General features: G+C 55.1%; 1 protein-coding gene across 7 annotated transcripts in view; it reads right to left on the bottom strand.

Annotated features, from left to right (window-relative positions):
* CUX1 (cut like homeobox 1) overlaps positions 1-12,706 on the bottom strand; it is a 375,507-nt gene that overhangs the window by 66,116 nt on the left and 296,685 nt on the right. For 4 of the 7 annotated variants that reach the window (XM_060078730.1, XM_060078731.1, XM_060078728.1 and 1 more), the window contains exons 12-14: positions 9,720-9,778; positions 6,107-6,155; positions 5,296-5,392 (exon numbers count right to left, since the gene is read on the bottom strand). In XM_060078730.1, the coding sequence (XP_059934713.1) occupies positions 5,296-5,392; positions 6,107-6,155; positions 9,720-9,778 (205 nt within the window). Of the gene's footprint in view, positions 1-1,020; positions 1,123-2,411; positions 2,478-3,613; positions 4,286-5,295; positions 5,393-6,106; positions 6,156-9,719; positions 9,779-12,706 lie in introns of all 7 variants that reach the window. The other 3 variants (XM_060078727.1, XM_060078725.1, XM_060078726.1) reach the window with 1 other exon arrangement.

Raw genomic sequence — 12,706 nt, 5'->3', positions numbered from 1 at the left:
AGATCCCCTTCCAGGTGGGTGACTACGGTGCGGCCACCAAGGGGGAGGGGGAGGGCCAGTGGTGGGGGGCAGTGGGCAGGCCCTAGCTCAGGAACCCAGGGGAGTGACCAGGTGGTGGCAAGTGCTAAGCGGTCACAGCTGCCTGCAGCCAGGCCTGGTGGGGCCTTGCGGCCACGTCTGTGGTAGAAGGACTCCACGGAGCAGGGGCTTCGTGGGCACAGGGCAGGGGTGAGTCTGTGTTGAGCCCCGGGTCGAGCACTCAGGTCTCCTCTCCGCCGGAAAGTCTGAGCTGAACCTACAGCCTGGCGCGCCTCTCAATCAAAGCTCAGCCGCAGAAAAGCTGAAATGTGGGTGTTCTCTTATACAAGGCAGCTCCCAGGGAGCTCTGAGGGCCAATTCCTGAAGCCGGCTGACTGCAGAGGTGGGGACATCCACCCTTTAACACTTCCTGCTCCCCCCTGGCAACGTCTGTTCCATAAAGCAGCTGTGGTCAAGTATATACCCAAGTAGCAAAAGCCTGTGTTGCATTTAAAAAAGGGAATCTGGGGGCTTCCCTGGTGGCGCAGTGGTTGAGAGTCCGCCTGCTGATGCAGGGGACGTGGGTTCGTGCCCCGGTCCGGGAAGATCCTACCTGCTGCGGAGCGGCTGGGCCCGTGAGCCATGGCCGCTGAGCCTGCGCATCCGGAGCCTGTGCTCCGCAATGGGAGTGGCCACAACAGTAAGAGGCCCGCGTACCGCAAAAAAAAAAAGGGAATCTGATGCAAACTACTTGCTAATTTAAGTCACGGAGATTCTAGGCCAGGGGTACATTCTTGAGTCAATGCTAGGGAATGACCTAGAATGGTAACTATTAGCAAAATAGACATCACACAGACCTGCTCCCCTCTTTGCTTGCCTAAAGGCTTGAAAACATACATTCTGTTTTTTTTTTAACAAAGTTAATTACTGCTGACCAGAACGCTCATGACAATTCTTTCAACTAAGTGTGGAAGACAGTGGTCGAAGACTTGGACTCCGTACCGGTTTTCTGTACTTGCAGCTCCCTTTTGGCTTGTTCCAGGATGGACTTGATTGCTTCATCGGACCCGGTCTCTGAGGCTCGGATCCGGGTGGTGATGTTACCTGCAGGGAGAAGCCACACCAATGACATCAAACCCACACCTGGAACAAAACTTAGGGCTGCACAAAGACGTCATTCTGATAAATAGCTGCCGAGTTGAGGCCGGTGATGACACAGAGGCAGGTGTGGCCTCCCGTTTACCTGTACCTGCTGTGCTTGCAACTTCACAGCAGGTACCACAGCCCCGGGGCAGGAAGGGCTTCCTACTGACTCCACCTGGCGTCAAACAGTATTCGGCCAGTGGAACAAGCTCTCACATTATCCAAGCTGGACTTCACCCCTGGGGTGGGACCAGGGAGAGCGTATCATTTAATCCGGTATAAGAAAAAGATGAAGGATTAAAAGGCAACGCTTTTTCTGTGAGTCATTTAAAAACAACTCCAACAGCTGCTTTGGCTTGGGACTACGTTCAAGGCTTTGTACGTGTCCTTGAGGCCAGTATCCCAGAGTGGAAAAATGGGCAGAGAGGGCAAGGGGTGGAGGCTGATTGTCTCGCTATCCTTTGCTCGTACAAGGTGAAGAGGCTGAAGGCTTAAGTTAAAATTTTTGGGTCTCTTATCACATACTATCTTTTTAAAATTTATGAACAAGGAGAGAAGCCTGCGGACATGCCTAAAGGACAAGAATTCCGTCTTTCGGTCACATGGTGATGCTCTGCCGAGCAGCCACGTGCACAGATGCACTGAAGCTACGCCCCGGTTCTTCCCGGAAGCCGTCCACGTGTTTGAATTGGTCACTGCCTCACTAAGTGTGAACCGCCACATTAAACCATTTAAAAACAAGCAAACCACCGGGACAAAACCCCATCAAAGTTGCGACTCCGAGGAGCGCCATGGGGGCTGGCGAGCAGGTTCCACTTGGGATCTGTCCCCTCTGTCATGCCCTCGACACATTTCAGAGTTCAGGGAAGGTACAAGGAAGCAGCAGTATCTCATCTGACTCAGTCACCTGATTCTTCTCAGAGCAACAAATGTTACTCTTTCACCTGCTTCTGAGAAAATGGAGAAAGGCATAATCTGAATCTAAGAGGGGGGCAGGTTTTGGGGGATTCGCATTTTGGGGCTCATCTTAGTGGTGCCGCCCCCTCCTGCGCTCGGTAGAGCGCGGGCAGCTCAGGGGGAAGGGGCCGTGCGTACTTGAACCCGTGCTTTGTTTTATACTTACTAGCTCTGTTTTTCCATCAGGTTCCAGGCCAGAATCACACTGTACAGTTTTAACCCAAATACACAGCTAAGGACATGCTGCTTCCTAGGTTACTAACTGCAAAGAAAAACACCTGCCTGCGACATACCTTCAGACCCATTTCTTCGTTTCGGTACTTCCTGAAATAGTCTGTTCAGGCTCTGGCCTGGATTCTCTGTTGAAAAACAAGTGTGGTAAGAACAAAACAATCAGGGGGATGGTGGTTTTGACGATATGGGCTGCGTGATATGAAATCTGAGCCGCCTGTCACTACAGAGAGGGCTCAGGGCTGCCTGTGCCACTTGGGAGTCACTAGAAACTTTGGAGAGGCCCTTCCCTGGCTGACCAGCTCACAGAGGCCACGGCTCTGCCACCAAAGGGGATTAGATGGACCTAGGTGGCGGCCTGCGGCACCAGCACCACGGGGGTCAAACGGAGGGAGCAGGGCCGCTAAGCGGATCGCCAACCAGCCCCGGAACAAAGCTCGCATTAATCATCCAAAGACCGTCAATTTCGGTTAACATCGCCGTGAAAGCCTCGGTGCCCTTTGTGCAAATGGACGCTGTTTGAAGCGTCTCCCTTCTCTGAGTCTAAATCTCAAGTGCGTCTGAGAAGAGTCCCTTTCTCTATCACTGCTGACTTAGCAGAAGGATCCCCTGTCGTTCAAGAGGGAAGGAGTTCTTGCAGTTAGGGATGCGACGGACTTTTTATCTTTTTATGGGGGGGGGTAGGAAGCGTGTTTTAATACGACTTTCATGTATTTTACTCAAGGCAGGCATGTTTCGCCGGTAATGCTAAACAGATCACTAGCGGGACGTAAACACGGGGAGTTGTGACGGTGGGCCTCGCTGCCACTGGTGCGGAGGGAGGAGGGGGGCGCACGTGGTCGGCTTGCCCTCTGCGTGGACCCAGCGTTACGTGAGGACCGCCCCCGGCCAACGCTGCTGCTCTAGGGCCGGGTGGTACCCACGGGCCCCTCCCCATGTGAGGCCAGCACCTAAGGCCGGAAGGATCGCTGGACACGAAACGCATCAGAGCGTCGAGCGTGAGGGAATTCCCTCCGACTCAGTATGTGGTATTGAAATAGCGAGTCTACTATGCGTGAGGTGCTGAGCGATTTTCAGAGGCCAGACCCCTCCCCCCCACAAGTCTAACAGCCTAAGCTCGTGCCCCTCGGCCCTGAGCTCCGGCAACAGCAGGACTGAGAGCTGTACCTGATGTGATGCACAAAAAATGTCTCATCTCACACACACACACACACCCCTCTCCGTGACGGGCTCACACATGGGCACCGAGCCGTGAGTCTCTCACCTCTTTGTCTGCCTTGGATGCTGCGAAGAGCCAGGATGTTCTGTTCATCCGAGAGGAACTGCTTCATCTTGTGAAATGGCTCCTTGCCGCGAACCGTCAGTTTATTCCACGGCTTGGGCCGGGCCAGAATCTCGCTTACGGACCCTTGAGACAGTCCCAAGACATAGTGTCCGAAAATGCGCTGTCCAATATTGTGCTTGATCAGCTGCTCTTTCACCTGCCGGGCGATTTCTGCAGTGTCTATCTCCTCGCCCTCGGAGATGCTCCCAGCACTTTCTGACTGGCTGGGAGACGGGGCCATGCCATTTACATCTGGGCTTTGTTGTAATGGACTTTGGGAAGATATGGAGTTTGTGCTGTATGGACCTGTTGAAAAAATCATGCTTGTGCTTCCTGCTTCCTGCATGGCCTTGGAGTAGAAGGACTGCATTAGCTGTCGTTGGAGGAGAGAGTTTAGTGCAAATTTTCCCGTAGAAGCCAGGGGCAGGCTGGGGCTTGCCAGGGATGAGCTGAAAAAGTCTTGCGTTAACCCCGCTGGTGAGAACTGGTGTGTACCATTAGTATTGGAAGCCTGCTCCCCCGTGTTGCGGGGCAACTGAGAAGGAGGGGAGGCCGGCAAAGGTCCAGGACGCCGACTCTCAGGCTGGTCTTTCCCTTTTCTCCTGGCTGACCCTACAAGGAAGGGCAAACATAATGCATTATGGGGGATTCAAAAGGGAAAAAAAACCAAGACCAAGATGCAAAGTTTGCCCCGCAAAAGGGAAAAAAAAAAAGTGCAGGTTTTTTTTTTTTTTAACAAGGGCCAATGAGGTGTGTTGGTTTGTTTTTCAATTGAATTTTTAAATTAGCCAAACGAGGCCCCCCGAAACAAGCAACATGCATTTCATGTTTGCACCTTTCTTGTACGTTGCAGCCTGGAGAGTTCCCCTTGACATAGACTCAAACTCCTAACGTGACAAGGAGCCGGTACCACACACAGTAAAGAGTCGGCAGGTCGCGGGCCTCTCATCGGGCCTCTAGCATTTGAGCTATAACCAGAAGGGCCCCACCTGAGGAGCAGCAAACACTGACATTTTGGGACCAACGGATTCTCACACAACTTGCTCTGAGGCGAATGCACCGCACCGAGTCCACTCGATCGAAGGCACGCACATTTTAAGAATGAAATATCATCGGAGCCCGAGACACTCTTAAACGCTTTACCAGCTGTCAAAACCCGAAGCAGTCAGTGACGCCACCACTTTGGGACGAGCAAAGAAAGGCTAAGGATGGGGGAGGCGTTCCCAAGGAAAACCTGACAAAGGAAGAAAAGCTCCACTGAGCCGGGAAGGGCAGGGCCTGGCCCTGGAAGCAGCCCCGGAAACACCACGGGAGAGGCCGCACAACCAAGAAGAGACCAGAAAAGCCACCGTCCGCGAGCGAGCGCCCCTCGTGGGCTCTCCCGCAGCATGGCCCTGCCTGCACTCCGCAGACGCCCTGCGGCCTCGAGCCTCGCCTGGACCGTCTCGGAGCGGGTGGGGGCGGGTGGGGGGGTGAGGAGGACGAGGAGGAGATGGACACTCGTTAGTCAAGGTTCTCATCGCCCGGCGACGCCCGCCATGCATCGGCCCAGACTCACGGTTTGTCTTCCTCTTCCTCGACCCCGGGAGGGGCCGAGCGGACGCGAGACCCTGTCAACCTACCACTCAGGTCGCTGTTGGAGATGCGCAGCGCGGCATTCTCGGACTGCAGCGAGCGGTTCTTCTCCAGCAGTAGTACCTCCAGGGGCCTGGATGAGTCCTAGACGGGGCAGAGCGGGGCTCACCGCGGGGCCGCCGGACCCCCAGGATCCCCGCTCTGACCTGACCACCCCCCGCCCTCCCCCCGAGGATGCTCCACGCACGTGGAGAACACTCGAGTTCCTTTCTGAGATAACTCATTTCAGTTGAAGTAATTTCTTTCTAGGCTCACACAGCTTCCAGACAGCTAATTATTCCCTCTTCTGTACCCAAATCCGAGCATCTAGACCTACGCTTTGTTAGCAATGGGAGCCGTAAACCTGTCAGAAAGGCCTGCAAAGGTGATCTCTTCTGGGTGCCGGCCACCGAGAGTCAGAGGCTGCCTTCTGGGCATCATGAGCGGGCTTCCACGTGATGACTTAAAATTTTAATTGGCCACTGGGTTACCGTGTGCCATTGTCATCCTGCCCGTTTCTTGTCCACGTGAGGCAGTAGATAATAAAAATTCCTAAGTCAGTCCGTCCATTTGGGGCTGATCTTTTAACACAACCTGGAATTGTGTGTACCCACGTCCTTAGGACCTGCCCAGGTTAAACTGCAATTTCACGTGAATGCAGTTACCAGTTTGAAAGACACCAACTTTTCTCTTCTTGCCCCTTTTAAGATAAAGATAATTTGCTTTCACTTGGTGAAATATTCTTGAGGAGAAACACCGCGACGGTGAAGCAGTGACGCGGATGCTCACGCACACGGAAAGCAAAGGGAGACCATGTACCTGCGTCCCAGCTCCCTCGGCCGGAGCAAACTCCATGGACTTCAGGATGCTGCGGAGAGCAAGACAGAGCCGTTACCCCTGCTCGGACCTTTGGGGGCAGCCGCATTAACGAGCGGTCACGTCACCGCTTCCTGCTCTCCAGGAACCGAGGAGCTGACAACTTTAACAACTTCCCTGGCAGCTTTATCATCTGATAGCGTCTCTGGAATAACTATTCGACTAGCAGTTGGCCAGCGAAAGTTTCTTGCCCAGCATGTAAATCATTCCATATGGAATCACACCAGGTCTGTTCAGAGTATAATTTTAAAGTTAAGTTGAAGGCAGACGTAACACTGCTGCAAGTGGAATGTATTTGTAAAGCTGAGAAGGGCTGAAAAAGCTGTAATGAGGAAGCCGGGGAGAGGAACCGAAGCCCCTGACCGCTGCCCCTCAGGTACACTTGGCAGCTGCCGCCCGGGCATGGGCCAGGAGCGAGGTCCCACCGCTGGATGGCTCAAAGGCGGCAGCGGACCGTCTGCAGCCCAGGCTGGGGAAGGAGCCACTGCCAAGGTGTGGGCACGAGGGCTTACGTCTCCTTTGTTCTCCTTACCATGGAAACTGCTCCGGTCTCGGCCTGTGTCAACAAGTCCGAGAGCTGAGTGAGCGCGGGTGCCCAGGACTGCTGATCGCAGCGCTCTGCACATGTGGACACTGCTTTCTTCCTGTGGGTCCACGTGGCCCCAAGGAGCCCAGGCGCTCCCCTCATGCTCGAGGTGGGAAGGTGAGAAAGAGGGCAGCTTCCATCCCGGACACCGGGCCTCCTGCACTCTCCCAGCTGTGACTCTAGCCTCGGCCCTTCTTTAAGATCAACGGCAGTGCTGTCCGGAGAGCACAGCGTGCCCAGGGCCCAGGGGTCCCCTCTGTGCCACAGCCCCCGGGAGGTTGAGTAAGGAGCCGACCGCTCTTGGCTTCCCTGTGGTTGTATCTTTGTAGTGGCCCCTGTCGTGTAAACTAACAAAACGGGAACGAGGAGCTCATAATTCTGTTTTATGATGAGCTGCTACCAAGAATTCTAAGAGCCCCGGGCCGCACTGCATCAGCCAGGAGAGAAGAGGCGAGCAGTCTGGACAAGCCTGTCTTTTCTTCGTGGCTGTCACATTGTTTGCTGCTATATTCTTGTCTGAGGGCCTCTTTAGGATCATGTGAGAAAAGACTAAGTGCATCTGAATTTATACTGAAAACATCAGTGTCTCTTCATTTATTCACCAAGTTTACCGACAGCCTACTACGCGCCTGGTGCTGTGCAGACTCAGAACCACTCCTCATCCTCAGGGACCCTACAGGTGATTCTGGGTGGAAGACAAAATCCAAACAGCACCAGCGGGAGAAAACCCGGGCAGGAGACGGGTCTGTCTCATGAGATGTCAGTGTTTGTGAAGGGCCTTGAAGGAGCAAAATGCTTTACAGACTCCTGGGGCGGGGTACGGTGGGGACCTCAGGGGAAGAGATGGGACGGAACGGGCGCTGGTGTGCATCCAGAGGGCGTGTGGATCACCAGGAATTGGGAAGCCAGGGACACCTTCTAGCAGAAGAGCCACCTGAATGGGGCTGTGCTGGGGCCGTGGTGGGCAGATGTAGCAGAAGGGCTGGCAGGAATGTGGGAGGCTGTCCTGGGAGAGGGTGAGGGCCGGCGAGTGGCCGGGCAGGCGGACCTGGGAGGGAGCAGCCTGGGGCCAAGAAGCCTTGGCTCTCGGTGAGAGAGGTGAGCTCAGAGGAGCAGGTGTGGGACTGGCCTTAGCCTGGGAAGGGCGGGGGCTTGGGAGAAGGCCTTCAAGTCAGTTTTTCCAATTCAACACTAGGGAGGGCACACATTGTTGTGTTTTTTTTTGTTTTTTTGTTTTTTTTTTGGCGGTACGCGGGCCTCTCACTGTTGTGGCCTTTCCCGTTGCGGAGCACAGGCTCCGGACGCACAGGCTCAGCGGCCATGGCTCACGGGCCCAGCCGCTCTGCGGCATGTGGGATCTTCCCGGACAAGGGCACGAACCCACGTCCCCTGAATTGGCAGGCGGACTCTCAACCACTGCACCACCAGGGAAGCCCTTTTTTTTTCTTTTGAGGCTGGAAGAAGAGGGAAAGGGATGGGGAGGCGGGTAGAGAAGTAAAAAATATACCTCCCGGAAATGGGGTGGGCAGAGGATAGAGCTCAAAGAAGCTGGACCTGCAGAGAGTTGAGGGGTTGTCCAAGGAGGCGTGCAGAGGCCCGCTGTGTCACGGGGGTGAGGATGCTCGGGGAGAGAAGTGAGCGGAGCCCCCGGGAGTCACCCTGCCAGGGAGGAGGCTGCTGACGCAGGGGGTGAGAAGGTCGAAGAGGCCTTCCAGTGGGCTTTTTTAGCAAACCCGAGGGAATGGAATTAAGAATCCAAAGAACAGCATGGGGAGTGGGTGTAGGCTTATTTTAAAAGGAGAAATTAAAAATGTCAGCAAGAGCGTAAAGAGCTGATGGGAGGAGTAGGAAGACAGGGACCAAGCGTGGTGGGGTCAGCCTGGAGAGACGGGAGGGAGAAGCCGAGACCAGGAGTCGTTTCGAGGCAAAGGCTCCGGGAGCCGCAGGCGTCTGTCCCCTCCGTCAGGCAGAGCACTGGGGGGTCTGCTGAGGGGTCAGGGTGCCGCTGGGGGCAGAAGGGTATGCCGAGGTCGTGGCAAGGCCCCCGGGGAGCAGAGGCGGCCAGCTGCAGGGGAGAGGCCTGGACCCTGCAGGGACCCAGGCCCAGGGATTCCTCTGCAGCGTTTGCCAACTTGGCTGGGGAGGAGGGGGCAGCTCGGGTGAGACTCTTCGAGGCAAGGGAGGCCAAGGGGCGGCTGTGTGCACTGTCGGGGCACTGCCCATGAGCTCTAGGCGGGCCAAGGGCAGCTCAGGGGAAGGAGTTTGAGGCGGGAGCGTCAGGCTGGGCGCCGGGGCCCGAGGAGGGAGCTTCTAAGTGTGAGAACGTGAGCATCAGCACCGAAGAATGACAAGCTTTCAGCTGCTGCCTCTCGGGTGGAGGCTGGGGGAAGAAAGTCCCATAGTTTAAGCCAGGGAGGTGTGAGGCCTCAAGTGGAAAATGTTTCCTTGGTCTGTTCTCCTTCTGTTCGGGGAACTTACAGCTAAAAAATAAGCTCATATTTTATATTTCCTATAAAGGCAGTATCTCCCCTGATTCCGTGCATATTGGCAATTTTTTTGTTTTGCGGTACGTGGGCCTCACACTGCTGTGGCCTCTCCCGTTGTGGAGCACAGGCTCCGGACGCGCAGGCTCAGCGGCCATGGCTCACGGGCCCAGCCGCTCCGCGGCATGTGGGATCCTCCCAGACCGGGGCACGAACCCGTGTCCCCTGCATCAGCAGGCGGACTCGCAACCACTGTGCCACCAGGGAGGCCCATATTGGCAATTTTTATGCACAGAGTTTCATAAAAAGTCCAAAGAATTCAGGCGTAGGTCTGAGTGCAAACACCCGCCATGTTGAGTAGCCCCGGATGTGGCCCAGTGGTGAAGCGTCAGCCAAGGACCCCGCAGCTGCCCCCTCACTGACACGGTGTTTCCTTAGCAAATGTCCCCAACGAGCCCTGATGGCCGAGCGGCATCTCCAAACTTACTTTAGCTCTTTCTTCACCTCTTCATAGTCGGCCTGTCCTTTGAGTTTTTCTTCCAGTTGCTGAAAACAGAGAAGGATTTTATTAGTGGTCGTGTCTGAAAAAGGCTGATGGGCTTTGCCATGGACTGCATGTGGTGTCCCCCCAAATTCAAATGTTGAGATCCTAACCCCCAACATGGGGATGGCATCAGGAGGGGGCGCTATTGGGAGGTGTTGAGGTCATGAGTGGAATGAGTGACTTAAAAGAGATCCCCGAGAGGCCCCTCACTGTTTCCACCATGTGAGGACACAGTGGGAAGACGGCAGTCTGTGAACCAAGAAGGGAGCCCTCAACAGACACAGAAAATGCTGGCGCCTCATCTTGGACTTCCAGCCTCAGAACTGTGAGAAACAAAAGTGTCTGTTGTTTACATCACCTGGTCTCTGGTATCCCGTCGTGGCAGCCCCAACGGGCTAAGACCCTTCACTGACTATGTCCCCTGTAAAGCATCCAGCAGCCCCGAAGGAGCCCAGACATGCACAGTGAAAGGTGACAACTGTGGAGTTGTCCCTTGTCCTTTGCTTGTTGCCTGATGTTGAGTGGGCAGAGGTGTGCGTGCACACCACACACATAGACACAGACACGGCAACCATAAGGTTGTAACATAAACCCCAATGAAAGTAGAAGGAAAAAGCTTTACAGAAGTGGAAAACCGAACAAGGAAAAGGCCATTTTGTATGAAATCCCACAAAATGGCCAACAGGATGAAGAGACGCTCTCCTGGTGTTTTAAAAGCAGCATGTGGCTTTTCACAAACTATGTGAGGCCAGCTGACACGTATGGTTAATTGTCATCACCTTTGATGGGACCCTGCTGATAAGAGATACGGCCCTTTTGTCACTGAGGTCAGCATCAGATAGGCACCAGGGAAAATGCGTTTGTATTTCTGGAGAGATCCCCCCAGACGCGGGGTATTTCAGCAGTGGAGGCCGGTCCGCTGGGTGGTCAGTGGTTTCTCCAACAAACGGTCCTGCAGGGAGGGCCCTCGCAGGGCACCCTGGCCAGCAGGGCCATGGCTGGGCATGGCTGACTTCCTGGCCCTAGAATGCCCTTCAGAGGGAAGGTCAGGGGCCCTTTGGCAAGCTTCCCAGGTACGGTGATGCTCTGCTGTGCTCCATTCACCTCTGTGAGCTCACTTGATACCCATGTGGCTGTTTGTGCCCAGAGCCCTTCTTGCCAGGAAGAGCCTTTGCTGTAGAGTGGTCGGCACAGGGTGGTGCTTCCTTCTGTGAAGGTGCTTTTGGCCTAGTTTGTTTTTGCCCTTCCCCCCTCAACCAAAGGAGTTCTTTGTGGGAAGTAAGACAGCTTGACATAAAACACAGACTCAGCCAGCAGGGGGTCCTGACCATTTAGCATCTTTCCAAGCCTGGGGTGAACAAATTCCAATTCTTAAATCAACAGGCCCTTCCCATCCCCAGGGCTTCTAGTTACCTTTCTAGGCTCTACTTGACCAGCCACGTCTATGATCACATTTTAAAGCCGACTGAGGACATTCTAGAATTTGGGGAGAAGATTCCCACCTGGCCCACTAGCCTTGATGCTCACCTGAATCCCACGTGGCCCCATTTAGCCCATCTTTTCCTTTTGCCTTTGCTGGCGGTTGCCCTTGCTGCCGGTTTCTTGTGTGTGTATTTTCCATTGTGTAGAATTGCTCTGCCCTAGTTCCTTTTTAAGACCTCTTGCCTGTATTACAATGGTTTCTCCACATAATCAAGCAGGGTAGCATGCACTCATTTTCCGACAAAAGATGCTGAGAAGGTGCTCATGAAGACGTGATTCTTTCATTCTCCTCCCTGTGGTCGGATAGTGGGAAGCGCTTCCTAACACAAGATTGCCCAGCGCTGCTGGGACGCAAAGCACCTTTGGAGGGTGGGACTCACTGACGCTGCACGCAGAGCACGCATAGAAAGTGGTCATGTTCAGAGAATAGGAGACGGGCAGGAAGAATGGCAGACACGAAGCTTCTGGATCTGGCACGGCCCAGAACGTGGAGTCAGCTCTGTCACTCACGAGCCAGGCCCTTTGGGCACGTCAATCAGCGGCTCACCTGTGAGACGGGAAGACCGGTGACCTCCAAGTACTGAGCGAAGGGGCACGAGACAAGGAGCTGGTGCAGATGCTGGCACTGAGGGGCCTTCGATGCGGGACCACTCTCGCTGCCAGGTCCTGCTGCGGGTTCCCTGAGAGCACAGCTGCAGGCCTTCGATCAGCCCAGATCAGAATGTTTTCGGGCTGGAATCTGTCTGGTTAAATATGAGTTTTCACTGAGAACCAAACAGCTTCCACTGAAATTTCTGCCAACTGCCTGGGGGCAGCATAGTCAGGAAGAAACCAAGAGGGCGCCTGCAAACCTCTGCTGAGCAGACACCTGGACGGGGGCCTGGTGGGGGGCACCTCACAAAGCCCGTCCCCACCGAGCTCCCAGCGGAGCACTGTCTCAGGACCCTGCGTGTGGCGGCGGGCTGGGGGTAGGCCGGGGCAGGAGGCAGGTGGCGTGGGCCCACGCAGGCAAGATCCCAAGCGCCCTCAGCTCTGTTCTTTGGCCAGAAACTCCTTGCTGGGCGCCCGTAACGTCTGGTTTCAGAGGGTCCTGCCTGGAAAGGGCAGCAGGTGCTCCAGGCCGTCGCTCCTCTGGAGACTATTCCCTAGGATTTTGCCGATGCTCATCAAGCAGTGGGCCAGATCCCAGGCCCAGCTCCACACCCCACATGTCATCTTATTCAATTATCGCGACACGTCTGCAGAGCATCTGTCTGTCCGTCCAGAGAAAGAAAGAAAAACAAAAACCCACAAGGGGTGTGCACCAAAGGCCATGGCAGAGCCCGAGGCTGCCCAGACTGCCCAGAGCAAGTGCAGGAAGCAGTGAGGCATCGGTGGGCTGGGGCCCGACAGACCCGGGCCAAGTCCTGGCTCCACCACTTAGCTGCAGAGTGACCTTGGAAAAGACA

This window comes from Mesoplodon densirostris, chromosome 16 (assembly GCF_025265405.1).
Source record: "Mesoplodon densirostris isolate mMesDen1 chromosome 16, mMesDen1 primary haplotype, whole genome shotgun sequence".
Lineage (NCBI taxonomy): Eukaryota > Metazoa > Chordata > Mammalia > Artiodactyla > Ziphiidae > Mesoplodon > Mesoplodon densirostris.
The sequence above is the reverse complement of the archived record's forward strand: the minus strand, read 5'-3'. Positions and strand labels throughout refer to the sequence as shown.